Raw genomic sequence first — 20,376 nt, 5'->3', positions numbered from 1 at the left:
TAATGTATCGAAATTTTCGGTATAATATCGTACTGATATCGAAATTTTTGATATGGTAACGATATAAAATTTAAATTTTTTTGGTATATACGAAAATACCGAAATAATATATATAAATTAAAAAATATATAATGTATTTTTTAGGTATGAAACGATATATACCGATATCATACCGAAATCTCGGTATACCATAATATTTCGGTACAATCGGTATGCTACTTATACGTACAAAAAACTTGATACCAAAATTTTCGGTACAATATCGATGTAAATATTATTAATATCGTAATTTTTGTTACGATATATAGCATGTATATTTCGATACGGTACGATATATCATCTTAGAGGCTAGTTCGAAAATCATAATGTGTTGCACATACACATCACATATTATGCTAAATAACAAATTATTCTTCTTTTGTATTCTCACTATCAACACTAAATAAAGATAAAATCCTTTATTACAACAATTTTTTACAACTCCGATTACTTGCTTTTATGGCAAAAAGAAGAAGAAGAAAGAAACTTAAATTAGATAAATAATATTCTTTACTAAGCAATTTGTATATAAAAGAACTCTTTCATTTGGTATGGAAGTCCCTCTACAGGTAATGAATGTGAGTTCAGAGTAACAATTACGAGGTGACATCATTAAGTCACAACCCCTGTTTTAACAGCATTAAAGTGCAAACATTCAAAATTTTCAAAATACAAAATAATTGGCTTTCAATTTAGCTACATTCTAATATTTAACAATAGTTATAAAGGTTTAGTTATCAAAACCTAGAACTAGTTGGAAGCCTGACAAGCCCAACTGCGGCTGCTGCAGCACTTCTCTTCCGTCTGAAGTATATAAAAGAGCCACTGCTTAGTAGCAAAGATATCATAAGCGCCTGTACACGGTATAATTTTGAAACCCGAGTCAAATGCATTGCATGAGTTTCTTGACACAACAAAAACTTGTGAAGCAAGATGAGAGCAAGCACGATATATAAATTTCAGGCATGAATAAATCATACTTAGTCTAGGATTGAGTAACCTACCCACAATTGTCAATAGCACTTAAAAACATGTCCCAACAACATAATTTTTTTTGAAAAGGAATTTTTGTCCCCTCAACATACACTGCATCGCCCTCCCCGAAATTTCAAGCTTTACCCCTGGTGATTGGTGATGCGCCTGCCGCACAAAAAACTACATGCTCCAGAAAAAACTGCAAGACATGGGTCAAATTTGAAACATTTTATTGTTATTTTGATTAGCTGTAGTTCCGTTATTGTTATATTTAAACTATGCAGGTCCAAAAATATGGAAACAGGCTTTTCTAAAGTCTTGCGAAGAAAAGCAACTAATCTAAACTTTATGCCTAAGGCATGTATCTTCGCAATCAATCCATTCTTTAGGGCAGTTTTATACTGGTCTCTAAAAGATGACTCACTTGGTTACCATCTTCTACACATCCCATGCATAAACAGTCACTATTTGAAATCTTCAAATCCTAGAGCTTTATCATGTATAACTTCATCAAAGATTGCCAAAGTAACTATAGATAAAAGAGAGAATTTTAAATCTGATAAATATGAAATATATACATATAAATTTCCATTTTTACAGGCAAAAAAATGTGCACATACGTAAAGCAGTATCAATTTACCTCAAAGCCAAGAACGGATAATTTTTCTTCACTTACTGCAGGTATGCAGCTTCTATAAGTGACATGGGCACCTGATACACTTTCTGATTTTGCTTTATCACTCAGCAATGTTCTTCTTTGTCCATCGTTTACAGGCAAATCTGCACTCTCAAGAGCAGATCGAGTCTTTTTTTCTTTGAGGCTTTTTACATCTTCTGAACCAGATCCAACTGGAAAACATTTCAAACGAATACGATAACCAGTTTCACCGCAACGAAAACTTTCATCCCTCTACAGAACAAGCAACATAGGTTCCATGAGTTCTTGAATATTTTAGATACAAATATATAAATGAATATGAAATTTAAAGTACTACATAAAATCAAATGCAAGTTTTGTCTAATTTTTCAAAGAACTGCACAATCATTAGCAGACTCCAACTTTAAGCAATTTTTAGTCCACCAGACTAACCTCTGCTAAATACCATGTAATTATAGTTGAGCAGCTAAAACAACTTTCCTTCGAAAATTTTCTGTACTCAAACCATGAATGCACTAAATTAAGTAAATTTGAAAATCCTTAGCCTTTCTTTGTTGAATTGGAAAAGGATTGCTACAGAACGAAAATAATGGCGAAACAGAGCACCAAATTGCTGAATCTGGTAGAGTTCACTAGACGCGGCCACTCATTACACCAAAAAGAACATATAACTTGGACAAAAAAGAAATTTTGTACGCATAACATGCAAGTTCTCACCGCCAAAGGATTAGACAAGCTAAAAACATATATTTGATAGTTTCCAGGAACTGACATACAAACCAAAATGCCCAGTGAAGAAGCCTATGTCAACTGAAAATAACAATTATTTCTATTATTAGCTACATTCACTCACTTTAACTAATTTACCAGAACTTCAGATAATTTAGGGCTGATGCTAGTAATTATCTACCCATCTAGCTCTTTAAAAATCTATCATATTATTCTCCGCTTAAATATAGACTTCACTTCCTGATAAATCTAGAATTTGAAATCAAACTCTAGATTTATTAATAAAGGTCAGTAAACTCGACGAAAGATGAAATCATGTGCATAGAAAACCATAAAGTTTTTTATTCTCAAGAACGACTTCTTATGATCGTTGTTTTGGATTTTATCAGAGCCGAATAATCATCAGCGTCAACCTCATAGTTTTGGCTATCAAATACCCGGAAACTAAAATGAAANTTTCCTAGTAAGGTTTTTAACGAGGCAGTATAAAAACACGTAATTTATACAATAATTATGATCATCATCACAAGGGAGAGTGTTGAAAAATTATTTAAAAATGTGTTAAATATTTGTGTTGAAAATGTGAATGTTGAAAATTAGGTAAAATTAGGTGTTGAATATTGAAAATTAGTGTGTGATGATGTAGGTAATGATGTATTTTATTTTTGTATTATTTGTAAAAATTTTCTATAAATAGATCTCTCATTTGTGAAGAAAATCACAATTGAGTTGAGCGAAACATATTATAAAGTGTGTAGTGTGATAATTTTGAGAGTTTGAGATTTTTACTTTTTACCGTAAATTTTTACTTTTCACAACACGTCGTATTTTCTCCATTAAATATTTTTTTATTTTGTAATTAGTATCTCGTTATGTGTCATATTCCCGATTTATCCTTTCATTTTCTAATCGTCTCGAATTGTCATTTATTTTTCGTTTGTTTTTTGGATCTGGTCCCCGTTAATTTGAATGTTAAAATGAAAAAGGGGATAATTCCCAATTTAGTCTTCTATTTTATCGTACTTTTATGATTTGGTTTCTCGTTTTTCAATTGTCCCGACTTAATCATAAATTTTATGTATTTTTTTCCCAATTTAACCTAGTTTTTTTTAACTAAACGAAATATGTACACACATTAGCAATCTAATATACACAAAAAGTCACGCGAGACGGTCTCACAAATCAATTTTGTTATACGGATATTCTATTTAGGTAACTCATTAAAAAATATTATTTTTAATATCAAAATTATTACTTTTTATTGTAAATATTGATAAGTTTACTCATATCATAAATAAAAATTCGTGAGACCGTCTCACAAATAAATAATCATAAGATGACTATCTAATGTGAAAATGGCTCATTCTTCTCCCTTGTTCTCCAAAAAGTCTTTCGTCCTTTCGTCAACTCACCATTGGTGATGCGTGGGCTGTATATGTGGGGATTATATATTTATTTTTTTTTAACAAAAAAAAAAAAACAATATCAAAATACAATATTATTAGATCAATTAAGGGTGAAAGACAACAAACAAAAGAGTTTAATCGATATTCAAGAATCACAAGACCATAAATTACACGATGTTTAGTTTCTCTAAAGTTCTCCCATCTGAGAAACGTATAGCCCTCTTTATCCTTTTGACTACAAAAGCAAAACGTGTATGACAAATGTGGCAAAAATTTTATATAAAAAAAATTAACGAATAATTTCACTATGATTTTATCCTTTACAAATCTTCAAGACTTCGAATTCTTTAATCAGTCGAAGCATAATGGGACTCCCATGGCAGCAAACCGCTCGACAGATCAGCCAAATTCGACAAAACGAAATCCCGCAGCCCGAAATCCCAAACTTCGCAAAACTTCTGCGGCCAGTCCGGCGGCTCGATGGCCTCGGTTCCCAAACCGGGAGCTCTATCTCTCGAACCTTCCTTCTCACTTTCTTGCCAGTCGGCGACGTAAGTAGCAACTCTTCTGTAAAACTTTGCTCTGAAAACCTCCCACACTTGGTATTTGTAGTGGTTTACTATGGCTGTATTCTGAGGTAAGTTCAGGTATCTAAATCCCTTCTTTAAACGAAAATGATGCACCACATTAAGTAACGTTACGTGTAGCGCATCTGGCCTGATGATGGATTTATGCCTCTCTGGACTTTGAAGGCGGCAAGTGTAACCTACAGTGACACCTTGTGATGGCGGTGAACTCAACCCAGAAGGCCCAAAACTATGGCAAGATGTCCTGATTTCTGCAATTGTAGGTGATGCAGATGATACATTTGCCACTAATGTGCGCAGAGAATGCTGACCAGCATACCCAAAATTCTTGAATCTTTGGTGCTTAGGCCTCGAGTATGGGAAGTAGAAGTATTCATCTACGTCCATAAAAGAAACCCAATTACATTCGTCTTTTGCTCGCAATGCACAATTCGAGAAACCAGCTTCTTGAGTCTTGATCCATGGCCATACGTGCCTGGTTACATTGTAATTGTCACGATCGAGGTCTTGAATAACTTCATCGATATCATCGTCGCTATTGTTATCATATATGAACCATCTTTCCACTCCAAGCCAAGAATGATACATAATCCATTCACGTATGGATGAAGCTTGGTTCCACACCATTGTACACGCACAAAGCTTGTACTTTCCCTCCTTTCTCTTCTTACCCTCGGATCCAAAGTTTGTAATCTTGGCAACGGATGGGAAAATTAGCTGCCTTTGAGCTCGAGCACGGACATAAGGTGTCACTCCAATGGTGACTCGAATACCGTTAGCCTTAATAGGATTATTTCCAATACTACGTGGCAACGGACATCTCACCACTTCTTGAGCAGCACTCAGAGCCTTCGTTGTGAGGGTAAACGTCTCATTCCTTTCCCATTTCCCTAACCCGAAATGACAACTAAATAGGCTTGGATCAGACTCCTTATTTCCCCTCAACTTCAACCCTTTCACAAACACGACAACTGTATCCCCATCCAAATTAGCTGAATAAGCTACTTTTTCCCAAGAATTCAGAGTCTGATTATGAACCAAAACCCCATCATTACCACCTACCCTCAAAGTTACCAAAGTTGAATAATTCATATTCATAGATGGAAGAGGGCACCTCACAATTGACCGAAGTCCATCAAATTCATCCACAGAAATCACCCTTTTCACCATAAAATCGCTTCCGATTTCACGATAATAAACACACTCAAATCCCTCAACACCAACCTTCTTCATCAACCCAACTTTCTTTCCACCACTCACTAACAATAAAATATAATCAGGGAACAGAACCATGTCCTCTATTTTCCAAGGAAACAGGAAACTATCAAAATCTTGAACTGAATCAACAGTTCTTGAACTACTAGACGACAACAAAGATAAGCTCGAAACCACTAAAACAGGGCGAAAAGCTGAAGCATTAAAGGGAACTGTCCTAAATAAAAGATAAAGAAAGGTGAGGGAACCGAGGCACAGCGCAAGAAAGCTTACAGAAAACAGGTACGAATGACAGTACAAGGACGGATAAGGTTGTCTGAAAACTCTTTTTCTCTTCCGGCGTTGATCCGAAGATTCCATTTCTTTTTCTTCCTGGTAATATTTGGAAACTCTTTATATAATCAAGATTTAAGAAATATTATGGAGACTCTTTCTGCAAATCTGTGTTTCTCGCCGACAATATCTCGCGTTGTGTTGTGTATTTTTCAACTTTGCAAACTGTTTGTTTTTGGCAATTGGGTTGTGTGTCGGGATCGAAAAGAAAAAGGTTGGAATTTTCCGAATCTTGAGGTCGTGGCACGCGCTTGCGGAGTTGCTTGGAATTGGGAGTGGCATTTTTTTTTCTTCCCATCGAGAATTTTATGATATATATAGTTGTAGATTTTGGAATAGAAGTGGCGAAGTCGTGCGTGATTGCAGAGTTGCAGGACGTACATAGGGAAGGCTGTTCAGTTGAGCAAATAATTCTTCTGGAAGAATATTAAAATTTTACTTTATTTTAATTTGTAATTCTATAAAGCACTCAATCATAAACAATGTACCACGTAACTAACAATTTTTACTTATTCAGCTCTATTAGTTTTCGAGTTGATGAAATAGATAAAAGTTTAATCAATAATCATAAATTCGATTTTGCATAATATACATACTGATATGTTAGCCTAGGAGTTTACTCCAGTACACGCCAAAAACAGTGTTTACCGGTTCTCATGTCATCTAAAATATTTTTGAGTTATAAGTAACTTTTAATAGGAAAAAACTATAATTTGATTTTCAGCAAAAACTCTAATGAATTTCAAATATATTGTTGTTGATCATATTTCAGAGAAGTAAGATCATAAACTTCAAATCGAATACTTACATGTTTTGTATAGTATTTCATATTAATTATGATAAATTTCAATTTCAGCCAATAATGATATCATTTAAAATCTATTATATTTTATAATATTACTAATGTGTAAAAAAGTTATTTGTTAGTTTAAGATGTCATACATTGTTTCATCATAAATAATAAAATTATAATCAGTATCATTTTATCTCTCCTAGTGCAACCTAAAGAGATGGATTTCAAATTATCAATTAACTTCGAAATTATTGATCGAATTTTTCCACTTGAATAGGTCCAAATATTTAATCAACTGTTTTCATTATACAAAAATTGGTCGTCACAGTCAGAATTAAAATTTATAATAAGCCAAGATAAAGATAAGGATTTTGAACGTTGTATGATTAATATTATTTATATATAAATATATAAATTTAAAAAGTGGGTTATACAATTTTTTTTTATTTTTAAATTGTTGTCAGAGATGGAGAATATGCCAAGTAGTTTCACAAATTACATACAGTACATGAACAGATTTAAATTATGGAAGTCAATGGAATCTTAAAAATTAAATAATGTTGGGTTAATTTAAAAATAATTGAGATTGAGACTTTATGAAAATTATATAATTATTTTTGTTAGCCTATCATTCCATTTGGTAATATATTAATTCGGCCTGCAGTATACTTAAAAAATTAAATAAATGTTTTTAAAAGCCAAACCTGCATTAAATTAAATATAATAGTGACAGATGATCCACTAGTAATTGTCTGTTTATTAATTAATAACTAATAAATAGTAATTATTGATGGTTTAATTTATTTGTCACCGTAGCTTGAGCATATGGAAAAAGAACCCAAGAGAACCAACGAAAGTAATTCACAGCCTGTTCAGAATTATTTGGGTCGGTTTATTATTATTATTATTTAAAATTTATTTGTGGTTGATATCATTCTTTAAAGAATTGGTCTTATGTGATTATTATTATTTATTTAAAAATTATTTGGGATATATATATATATATATATATCTATATATATATATATATAAAACAAAAATTTGTGTGAGATCGTATCACAAGTCAATTTTATGATACATATATCATATCCAATCTTCGTTTTTTTTTATGAAGAATTCCCCGTTTAATACCCGCGGGGATTAAGTCTCCATTAGTCCCTCATACTCGATTCTATCTAATTGGCCTGAAAATTTTCGTTCCGATTTCGCGGACATTAAATCTTCATCTTATGCATCATCCTCGCTTCATAAAATATGGAAATGATAACCAAGTGAGACAAATTTGTCATACCTTACATGAATTAAATCGCTACCATCATCACTCTTTTAAATATCGGTTGAATTAACAAAAAAATCTTCAAATTCACTTAAAAAAATATTGATTCAATAATCCAATCACATATAAATTCTATAGTAGGTCTCTTGTGAGACGGTCTCACGAATCTTTATCTGTGAGACGGGTCAACCCTACCGATATTCACAATAAGAAGTAATATTCTTAGCATAAAAAGTAATACTTTTTCATGGATGACCTGAGTAAGATATTCGTCTCACAAAATACAACCCGTTAGATCGTCTCACACAAGTTTTTGTCTAAATTCTAATATTACTTAACAATACAAAATTATGTAAATCATTATTTAATAAACAAAAAAATAAAACCACATAATTATCAAGATGATGAGTTGAATTGTGAACGAGATTTGAATGTTATGAAATTTTGTTATTTTGTTAATTATAAGAAAATATCATAATTATTATCAGTAGTATATCATAATTATTATCAGTAGTAGTGATATTATTATCGGGCGTGAGAAAGATTTGGAAACGAGAATAACAAATACACATGTCCTGATTTACTTTTGCAAATCCCCATACCCGTTTCATTTCGGGTTTTTTCCATAGTACCCGAACCCGAAAAAATTGTCATATCTAGAGGAGATCCACGATCTCGTCAGATAGTTAGATAAAACTTAAAAAATAATATGATTTTTTCCCATTTATAATTATGTTTTCTGTATATTATTGGCCTGGAATCTATTTTAATCCAAAGATTTTATGATTTATATATATATATTCTGTGAATGTTAAATAAAAGACAAAAACTTGTGTGAGACGGTCTCACAGGTTGTATTTGTGAGACGGATATCTTATTTGGGTCATCCATGAAAAAGTATTACTTTTTATGCTAAGATTATTACTTTTTATTGTGAATATGAGTATGGTTGACCCGTCTCACAGATTACGATCCGTGAGACGGTCTACATGAGACCCACTCTAAATAAAATGGTTGATGATTTATTATTTACGTTTTTTATCCGATTTCTGAAAACTTCAAGTGATCGGATAAATTTGAATTAATTTCATTGAGAGTGGGTCTCATGTGAGACCGTCTCACGGATCTTAATCTGTAAGACGGGTCAACCCTACCCATATTCACAATAAAAAGTAATACTCTTAGCATAAAAAGTAATAATTTTTCATGGATGACCCAAATAAGAGATCCGTCTCACAAATACGACCCCGTGAGACCGTCTCACACAAGTTTTTGCCTTTCATTGAAACACAAACATTATCAACTTGAAGTTTTTGGCTCTTATTAATTAATTTTAAAGTATAAGATATTTCAATTCACTTATTGATCATTACAGTGTTTTAGTCGTTTTGATAAACATAATTTAGGGAATTAATTTGCAATTTACCCCATAATCGACATTAAAAATGTGTAAAAAAATATTAACTATCGTTAAATCCCAACTAATTTGAGATTTACCCAACAATCGATCTAAAATTATATTGCTTAAAAATATTGCTAATTTAATATAAGAAAAATTTCAATTTTGGTATTATATATTTATTTCTTTGAACTTTGTTCCAATCTTATCAAATTTAAGTTTTAGTTCGATATTTTTTTCTTATTATTTTTATCATTTTTCCAACATGTCGTTAATAATAAAATCCTATGAATATTTAAATATTGAAATAAGATATATTGTCTCTAAACTTGATTCATACACGATACTTCAAACATTTAAAAGGACACTGCATAGGATGGTTTGGATCTCATCAAACATTAGTTATAATTTTATTTCTTGTAAGTATATAGATTAAAAAAAAAAAAGTCTAAAAATTAATATATTTATCAATAATTGCATCCAAATCATAAATTTAATAATAAATTAACAATAAGACACGAAAATATTGCAGATCAAGGTTATATATGAGAACATTTATTACTTAATATTAATTAAATATAAAATATAATATCTAATTATTAATAGATCTAATCTTGATTCATAATATTGTAGTGTCTTATTGCTAATTTATGATTGAATTTAATATAAATATAAATATATAATTATTAATACATACATACAAATATATATTGTGGTGAATCCGGACTTGTTACTTATATCAGACCCGCTTCTAAACCTGTTGATCAGGTTTAGCTCGCCCCAACCAATTGGGCTTAATGCGGGGCGGGTTTAAACCGTATCTATCTATATTATATATATTATTAAGTATGAGACTCTTAGAATAACTACTTTTGAGGATATCAAAATATTTAATTCCATAATTATCTTTCTTATCTTATTAAAAACCTCATCAATCACTCCATATTTTACATAGAAAAAAATATAAACAAAACTTCTCTTTTAAATCGAACAACTATTCTAAATTGAAAATAATTTTGTGTTCATTGTTTAGTATTATTTGATCAAATTAAAAATAATAATAACACATGCGACTTGTATGTATTTTTTACTAGTTGTCATAACTAATTGAACTCTAGTTTTATTTTAATTAACTTTGGAAAACAAATTATCGAATAAAAACTAACGGAGGAAAATTGGATTCCTTTGAACTTGGGCCTTAACGATCCATTTCTTAATTTTAAAAACGATGGATCCGATTTCAGCAAGGCCCAACCAGGTTGTCTCCAGCCCCAACTTAAGGTACAAATTGAAAAAAATACTTGAACCGCATTTCACATTTGATTACATATTAGTGAATAAACCACACATTTTACGTATATTATCAACAATTATTCTAAAAAAATATTAAATGAAAAGTTGTTAAAATAATTGTTTAAATGTTTTATTCACTTCTTTTTTAAGAATAATATTCATGTACAACTTTATGAAACCAAAAAAATAATCACTTTATACAAAAACATAAAACTTTACTGTAAAATAATATTTTCTGTTATTAAATTTCCGTATTAAAGATATTCAAAATTATTTATTATGATTTATAATTATTTTTAAAAATATGTGTCTAAAATTCTATATTTAGTTCTATTAAACAGTTTTACCTTATATCAGCAGAAATGATTTTTATGCCCATTTTTCGAATTTTGAAATTATAGGTTCCTTTTTAAAGTTGATTTTACTTTTGGGATAGCAAGTTCTTTTTTAAAAAAATATAAAAATTCATATGAAATCATATTACAAAATAATTTTATAAGACGTATCTCCTACCCGATATGTAAAAAAATATTATTTTTCATTTCAAATATAATTGGGTCGAGAACTTCCCAAAAGGTCAAACGCTTATCTTTAGGCCAAAAAGCTATAGCTAGGGGTGTTCATCGGTCAGTTCAGTTCAGTTCGGTTCGGTTCGGTTCGATTTTTTGTTTTACAAATATATAATCCGATATCCGAATCATTTTTCTTCGGTTCGATTTTCTACCGAAATGGTTCGGTTATTTCGATTTTGATACAATTATTTAAATTAATAAGATAAATATATTGTACAATATAATATGTTATCTTTTTACATGTTTTCTTAGTAAAACATTTAAATATAAAATCTAAACAATTACATAAACAACAATCAATTAAATATTATTCAAAATAATCCATCATTCACTGATATTATCACAAAAAATATATTATAAAAATAAAATTATTAATTTAATGAAATTTCGGTTTTTTCGATAGGTTCGATTTTGACATATATAATCCGAACCGAATCAAATAAATTTCGGTTTTAACATTTATATCCGAATTATAAAATTCGATTTTTGGTTCAATTCAGTGTTCGGTATTTTTGGTTTGGATTTTCATTTTTTTCGGTTTCATCCGAAGTTTGAACACCCCTACCTATAGCTATTAACCAAAACACAATTTTATTTCCTTATACTTGTGACAGTACAAAGTGTACCCAGTTAAGTGCTAATGGGTCACGCTGTTAGATCCATGAGTCGAAAAAGTGCATGTTTATCTGCCGGTACTGTTTCGTATCCCTTAAATATTAGTCTTATCATTTCTCTACCGTCGATCTGACCCCAACAGAGACATTATTACCCGTTAAGATCTAACGTCACTCTTTTGCTGCTCACCTAGTCAACGAAATCAAGCGAAGCAACGTTAACAACTTGACACACGATAACTTCTTAATAGATCATTCATCTTAATATTACTCTCACTCATACACGTTTAATCTAACATTTTCACAAATTGATTAAGAAAACGATATAATATTAGTTTTTGGAGCGAATCCAACTCAAATATTCGATGCACGCTTCCTAAATATCTGCTTTCTCAAATTCAATAGAATTATCAAATAGTTAACGTCAATTCAATCTGTAATCCATCCCATTATTTCGTCCATCTAATCAAAATGAGAAAGAAACCTTTATACATATATATTTTATCTTTTTTACAACGATGTAACTCATGGAACTCACAGCTGATACACCGTGCTAACTAATTTCAGGCTTGAAAACAACTTGCGCTCAAAATCTCGGTGGTAGCCTAAGCCATCATACTACATATAATTCCAGGTGCCGGGAATGGCCAAATCCTGGGACATTTCATCCACCACCTTCTCCAGCCCTTCCACTCGTTTTTCCAGGGAATTCATCCCTTTCTGGGAGCTTCCTATGAATTTCTGAAAATTAAACCAGCAGATTATGTCAGATCAACTCTACTAGAATCAAATCGTTACCGATTTCCCAAACCCATATACATGTTTTTCAAGCTAGAATATGATCTTCTTGGGTCAGGTGGGGGAAATTGTCTGTACATACCTGAAGGATATCCAGCAAAGTAGATTGCTGATTCTCAATCTGTAGAAGTTGATCACAAATCAAAGACAAATCCTCGAACTCCGTTTGAGTCCCCAGCTTTTCATGGATAGAATCTCCATAACCCACATCCAGATCATCGCTATTAAAATTGAACGGGACAACTCGGGATCGAAAGTTTCTCCTCAATTCTGGCATGTTGGGCTTCGAGGTACAAGGTTTCTTTTCCTGGTCACTTCTTACAATGCTCTTATGACTTCTGCCGGTGGATGAGCAGCTCGATACCGACGATTTCGTAGGAGTTACTTTTCTGAATTGGGGAGTTACCAAGCCCCTGTCCGCCGAACAACTTTTCGAAACAAGAACCGGGGAGTACCCACTGCTGCTGCAGCTGCAGCTGCAGCTGCTACCTGATCATATTGTATGATTGTAACATTATATTCGTTTCAATCTCGCAACATCTGATTCAAACTTAGGACCACCCTAACCAATTTGAATTGCATTCTTAGTCAATGCTATATATATTATCATATTCAAAACTCTCACACATATAGTAATCATTTTTGATATTATACACGAGTACACAACTATTTTAACACACAATTTCGAGTCTTTAATCTGAAAACAAATAAATACAAGTGAAGTTCAAGCACAAAAATTATGCACCATTCAACAACCGAATTTGAGAATTCAGCGAATTTGATCATCGGAATGCAATGAAATTTTGAGTATAGTGCTCAAATTCAAACCTTGGAATAGAAATTTAACAGAAAACAAGATAAAAAAAATAGTGCTGAAATATGAACAAATTATAAATTACCTTTAGGGGATGTCACCTCTTCCAACACGTCAGGAACATCTCTCCACCTCTCCAGTGCCTGATTCATCGTCTCCCTAGTAACCTTTACCTGTCCCAGCGTTTTAAATTAATCCAGATTATCAATCTTTTCAGATTTTGCATTTATAAATTATACAATATAATAATGTTAAGTCAAATTATGAGACGACAAAAATTAACGTAAAATTTTGTTACCTTGTCAAATCTTCGGCTCTCCAAAGCAGCGACACAACTTCCCTTGAACTCTGCAGCCAAATCTTTGTCCGCCGTGGCCGCCGCTTTCTCTAAAACATCTGCCGCAGCTTTTCTCGCCGCCCAATCTTCACTACTCAGGAATTCGACCGCGGTGTAAACCAAAGAACTCAACAGGCTCTTATTTTTCACACAACAAGTGTTTACAATGCTCCCAGTTAACACTAACAAAGAAGGCTTTGCCTTGAAACAGTCCTTTTTGATCAACTTCAGAACTCTCGGCAAGAGCTTTCTAAGCTCTGAAACATCCACCCCCCTTGCCGCATCCACCGCGGCGGATACACAGAGCGCCACTCCCATCTGCGCGTTCGAATCCTGCTCCTGGAAGAGCGCGTCGACGAGGGGCTTGAGGATGACAGAAAACGGAGTCTGGGTAACATGTGTCGTGATTGATGAAATGGCGTCAACGCAGGCTGTGCGTACTGCGGAGTCCTGGTCTCGGAGACGGCGGAGGACGGCGGAGATCATGCGGGACACGTGGGGCGACAGCTCATCGCCGTGTGCAGCAGAGAGGATGCTCAAAACACGCACGCACTGGCGGCGGACGGGAGATTTCTCCGACGAGTCTGTAGTAGAAAGACAGTTCAAGAATGGTACAAAATCGTCACTCGGGAGTGCTCTAGCGATGCCTTCGAGTTCATTGGTGGCCATAGAAAGCGTGTCTCTGTCGGAAAGCTTATTAAGACAAATGTTAACTCTTGTCTTGAGGTTGCCGGATGATTGTTTCGAAACTCCCATTTCGCCGCCGTAACCCTGAGCTGTCAGGTGGCGGTGATCGGTGGAGTCTAGAATGGGGAAGACGAAGAGGAAGTGTTGATATATATGGGGAATAGTTGAGTTGGTATCGAATATTTATATATAATTTTGCAAAATAAATTATTTATTTTGTACTTGTAAATTGGAAGTGAGTGTGAAAATAGAAATAATTGGAAAAGGGTACTCTGTTTATTTACTGAAAAAAGTGAAAAGGGAAATTTTTTGCCCAGATTTTTGTAGTATCGTAATGTAATAGTGCCTGCGCCACGTTTGGGCACCAGTTAAATTTTATGGAACCCACTTGGCACACGTTCCCCATTTTTCCCTTTATTTTTTTTATTTAAATAGATAATTTATTATAATTAGTTTAAGTAATTATATTTACACAGTATAACTTTAAAGATGATGTATGCATGGATACAATTATCCTCAAATATGAGTATTCAAGAAATGAGTTCGGTTTAGTTTTATTATTAATATATTTAAGTAAAAAGTTAACAAAAAATTATAATAAAAGCAACCAACAAATTAAAAATTCAAATTATAAATATATTTTTGTTTGGTTTTATGTGTTTTAGTTTTAAAATACATTGATTAAAATATGATATTTTGAGTTTTCATTTTTTATTTTTTCGTAAATTAATTTTTAAATGTCCATACTCTTTAGTATTATGAATAAGAAATTGTATGGTATATAAAAAAATATAAGAAGTTATATGTAATTTTTAAAGTTAATGGATGTAATGTAAGCTTCATACAAACATGATGAGATGTAAATGTAATTCTCAAAGTGTGTTTGTGTGTCGAAAGATACGTTTGTTACAATTGAGTTTTTATATTCGAGATGTCATCTCAAATTTAAGATATTGATACCAGATGGATGAGATGCGACATACAACATACTATTGTATCAACCTTTGAGACGGATCAATCTTACCGATATTTATCTTTGAGACGGGTCAACCTTACCGATATTCACAATAAAAAGTAATACTCTTAACATAAAAATTAATACTTTTTCATGGATGACCCAAATAAGAGATCCGTCTCACAAAATATGACCCGTGAAACCGTCTCACACAAGTATTTGTCTATATATAAATAAAAACAAAAAAAACTTCCCACTTCTTTCTATGCTATTTTATAAACTTATGAGATATCTAATGTTTTTCCATTTATTATATTTTGCAAAATTATAATTAACTTTGAGACAAATATCTAAGAACCATGAAATTCCGATATCTAATAATCACCATCAAAATCGAGATGTATTAATATAAAAACCAATATAATATATTTAATCATACCAAAATTAATAAAAGTTAGTCGGCTTTTAAATATCGTCCGTGGAAGGATTCATCATCATGTCACATTATTGGAGCCTTCATAAATTTATTTTTTAATATTATCCAGCGATTTGGTAATTTAAAATCAAAATAATTTGAGTAAGTCTCACGAATCTTTATCTGTGAGACATGTCAACCTTACCAATATTCACAATAAAAAATAATACTCTTAGCTTAAAAAGTAATAATTTTTCATGGATGACCCAAATAAGATATCTGTCTGACAAAATATGATCTGTGAGACCGTCTCACACAAATTTTTGTCAAATAAATGTATACACGGTCTGATCAAATACGTATAGAGGGAGCAACGAAGAGGATAAGTTGCAAGGATTTACAATTTTTTTTTAAAGCCTTTTATGTTCGAGATATGTAAAAGAAAAATCCATGGTAATTGCACAAACAATTACTCTCACAATTTTGTGATTTACTTTGATTCTATTCAAATATTTTGGTCCATAAAATTTTAGAAAGACCGATGTATTGGTTATATAATAAATATTAATAACATAAAAAGAAAGCTAACTCTAATGTCACGAGTTTAAATTTTCGGCAACTTTCAAAATCTTTATCTTACAATATTTACGTCTGATAATCACCCTCTCTGACATAATTATCAACAAATTTATATAATCTCTTATAAAAAGTTGAAATATTCCATTTTAATATCGATATACGACTAGTTTTTATAACAAAATTTCAATGGTCCGCATAAAAATAAAAGTTGCAATTTTCGTTTTATATATTATTTATATATTATAATTTTGGTAATCTATATTGTCAATAGAATCTTAGATATGCATCTTTCAAGTTTTGCCATTTTTACCCACTTTAATCAGAAGTGTTATCATGATATTTACTACATACGTGAGTGCCATGTCGAATTTAAATCAACAACATCCCGACACCACGACAAAGAAATTAAAAAAATTGACCAGAATTGAGAAAAACACAAAGATAGTGATTAAAACTAAAATTCGACAAAAAAAAAATAACTAAAAATTAATGTATACANGTATACAACCAAAATTGCAATTTCCTATAAAAAAAAAAAAAAAAAACATAAGCCTAATTCAAAGTTTTTCAATCTCCTCATTTTTCCGGTCTCTCAAACCTTTTTTATGTACAATTTTATCAGCTTAAGATTACATTTAGATTGAATGAATAGATTTGATTTCAAATACACAATTTCCAATCAATTATAATCCATTCGACTCAAAATTCAGAAAAAGTGATATGAAATCTCATGCGTTGCTCAAATATATTTTGCTTCTTCAACTGCAATATACTCTCCAACTTGTTCGTTTGAAATCCATGCGTGTCAAATTATGAAATCTTGTCACAACTCCAAATCCTTCGCTCCAAAGTCCAAACTCGAACTTAACAGCATGTGAATCTCGACATGCTTCTAATTTCCAAGTTAATTTCATTCATTGAATTTGCAATCATTGGAGATTCCTTGAACTTGGTCCAATACGAATCAGATTTATTTTGCAAGATCTACGGTCGATACATTACGTTGAATCCACTGTATATACATCTCGTGTTGTTTTAAATTGTCGTACAATATAATTATATAATAATTTATTAATATCGTTAATATTAATTACCTCTTGAGAAGACGTAGCATGAATTTGTTTGGTATGCAATGGAGGATTATGAATCATATATAAATTAAATAATTTATGCCAGCGTTACGGGTTGTACGAGTTGGTAAGTAGGTGATCGTTTGACCAATGATCATGAGTTCAATTATCTCTCGACAAGTTATCAGACGAGTATGTCGTATAAGGCTAACCTAGTGCGATTTACGTAAATAGCGTAATTTATATACTATTGCGTTAGTTCGTATATTTATTCGATATGCATAGAAGATAGCGGTAGATGTTGCGTCTTTAATTTTGTTGGTGATAGCTGTAGCGGTTGTGTGTTTAATAGATATATATGGTCGATACGTTACGTTGAATCCACTTTCATTTTTGTTGATAAATTATGTTTAATTTCATGCTAAAAATCTCAAGTTACTTTTTTAGTGATTTATCATTACTTGGGATGAAACCGGGGATGTGATAAAAAAAAAAATAGAATAGAAAATTAAATATATCGCGTTGATAACAATTTAAAATAAAAATTATATGAATTCATTTTTTTAAATAAAATAATTAACCTGCGAAAACTATTTCTATTTGTTGTCCAATGATTTTGCCTAAATTAAAAATCAAGGAACGTAAAAGGCATAACTAGAATGGTCCTTTCTGAAAATATTATAGAAATAATTTACGTTAATATTAATTTTACAATATGTTTTTTTTAGACGATATCATATGTCTATATCCATGAGACGGATTGATCGTATTTATATTTAGAGTGAAAATAAATAATCTTGAAATAAAAATTAAATTTTTTTTACGTATCGAGTCGGATTAAAGATTCGTTTCATAAAATTGACACGTGAGAATTCTTATAAAAATTTTGTGTTATTGTAATATGTTTCTTTAAGATCGTGAATAAGAGCAACTAGATAAAATATTCTAAAGATATTTATTTATAAAAGCATTAAAAATATATAATCAAATGAGTTTTATTTTTGAAGAGACTTTTTCTGTCTCAATACACTCCCTATTTTAATAAACACAACGAGACCCATGTGCAAGTCACGTGCTCCCGAATGTCACTGAATGGACTGTGAACAGTACATATGTAAGAAAAATGATCATGAGTCCATTCCCTATCTTCTTTGTTACATAAATTTAAGGATGCTTATTATTTGCAATAGAGCCAAAAGATGTGTTCCAAATGTGGAATACATTATTTCAAATATACTACCTTCGTCAAAATTGAGATAGCTGATACAATTAATGTAACTAAGATATTTCGGAATCATAACGCTCATCTGGACAAATATTCCTCTCAATAATCGTTTCTTGATAACTACGATTACTTATAACTTATGGTTAGTTATTGAACATGTGAGATCAATCGTAACATATATCATTAGATCAGTACGAAAATATGTTATATTTTTTTTTAGAAAAAACTATTGATCGATATTAACTTCATGTCAGATATTATTTGTGATAATCGAAGCTATTACATGCTCTCCACTCAATCCATAAACATATTCCATTGCGCAGTCCTTCATACATGCCAAAATCTAAAATTTGAATTTGCTAATGAAATAGTAAGTGGGAAAGGAGAGATGAGTAGGAGGTCAACAATACGCACACCAGTTATTAAATTTGGGAAATTAAAGGGCCCTTTTAGATAAGTTGGTGATAGATTAAAGACATGACTTAAATTGGAGGTACAACAATTCAATGGTCAAGGTACAAGTTTTTGGGAATTCAAAATATTCGGATACAATTTAGGGAGTACGTAGCTGTAAATAGAACACGCCGAACCACCTTATATAGAAAGTGTATTTGTGTTCAGAATCCATGTGAATTGCTTCGGTTTTTGAGCAAATTATTTGATACATTATCATATGACATCAATCATCAATCCGTGTAATAATAGAGTTGGTCCAATCGTCAATATTTATGAGACAAGTGGTTTATCGTTACGTCAAAACTATAACAGTAAATCAAAACGTAATTTTATTTTTTTATATTTATATCTCATAAAAATCATTTTTATTTTTTTCCTACCGCAAACCTTCCTCCAACAAAAATATTATTATCCTTTAAGATCTGTTTTCACTATTTAACAGTCCACCTAAGCAGCTAGAACAAACGATGCAACATTAAAAGCTTGATAAACGAGAAATTCTCAGAAGATTACCTATCTAATGTTATTATCACTCATGTACACTTAACCCAACAATATTTTTAAAGTTTTCTTGGGGAATCAATTGGTAATTATATTTCACCATGAATTATATTTTCAAAATTTTAAAAATATTCAAATGTATATGTACACATATATATTGTTGGGTTGTAATTATTGTCTTTGTTATGAGCAAGGTTCTAAAAAGCGTGAAGCGTCCCGAAGCGTGTATGTCGAGCTCCAAGCTTTTCAAGCTTAAGCGAGATTAGCACGAGCTTAAGCGTGAAAAATCGTTTTTTATCTTTAGTGTAATTGTAATTATCTCAAACCAATAAATAGATAAAATAATACATAAATATGATAAATTTAAGTATAAATTTAAGTCTGATGCATTAATTATCATATTTATATAAACATAAAAATCTTAAAATTACAATCTTTATTTGTTTTTGCAACTAGACCACATTAAAAAATCCTAAATATTTGTCAAATCATTGTCAGATACGCTTAATCATAATTAAAATTTAAAAATAAACATCTAAATTATAAACTTAATTTATTATTTTAAAATAAAAAGACATAACTTTAAAATAAAAAATTTAAAAATAAACATATGCGATTAATTGTGCTTAAGCACGTTTAATTAAATGTCT

At 31.3% G+C, this 20,376-nt stretch overlaps 2 protein-coding genes and 1 long non-coding RNA gene across 4 annotated transcripts; all 3 read right to left on the bottom strand.

Annotated features, from left to right (window-relative positions):
• Window positions 1–543: 543 nt before the first annotated feature.
• On the bottom strand, window positions 544–2,850 carry LOC140990156 (uncharacterized). Its single transcript, XR_012177614.1, has 2 exons — window positions 1,655–2,850; window positions 544–893 (listed from the first exon to the last, which is right to left on the bottom strand). It is a non-coding gene; the product is annotated as an uncharacterized lncRNA (long non-coding RNA).
• Window positions 2,851–3,918: 1,068 nt separating this feature from the next.
• Window positions 3,919–6,328, bottom strand: LOC140990271 (glycosyltransferase family 92 protein RCOM_0530710-like). The gene has a single exon (XM_073459877.1). The coding sequence runs from the start codon at window positions 5,967–5,969 to the stop codon at window positions 4,155–4,157; it is 1,815 nt and encodes a 604-aa protein (XP_073315978.1). The 5' UTR covers window positions 5,970–6,328; the 3' UTR covers window positions 3,919–4,154.
• A 6,007-nt stretch (window positions 6,329–12,335) lies between these two features.
• LOC140989184 (TORTIFOLIA1-like protein 4) lies at window positions 12,336–14,691 on the bottom strand. 2 transcript variants are annotated; one of them, XM_073458318.1, is made up of 4 exons: window positions 13,800–14,691; window positions 13,584–13,674; window positions 12,770–13,161; window positions 12,336–12,630 (listed from the first exon to the last, which is right to left on the bottom strand). In XM_073458318.1, the coding sequence occupies exons 1-4, from the start codon at window positions 14,592–14,594 to the stop codon at window positions 12,508–12,510; spliced, it is 1,401 nt and encodes a 466-aa protein (XP_073314419.1). In that variant the 5' UTR covers window positions 14,595–14,691; the 3' UTR covers window positions 12,336–12,507. The 2 variants fall into 2 exon arrangements, with proteins under 2 accessions (XP_073314419.1, XP_073314418.1); XM_073458317.1 differs by having other exon boundaries at window positions 12,770–13,176; window positions 13,587–13,674.
• Between the last annotated feature and the right edge of the window lie 5,685 nt (window positions 14,692–20,376).

This window comes from Primulina huaijiensis, chromosome 12 (assembly GCF_012295235.1).
Source record: "Primulina huaijiensis isolate GDHJ02 chromosome 12, ASM1229523v2, whole genome shotgun sequence".
NCBI classification, from domain to species: Eukaryota; Viridiplantae; Streptophyta; class Magnoliopsida; order Lamiales; family Gesneriaceae; genus Primulina; species Primulina huaijiensis.
The sequence above is the reverse complement of the archived record's forward strand: the minus strand, read 5'-3'. Positions and strand labels throughout refer to the sequence as shown.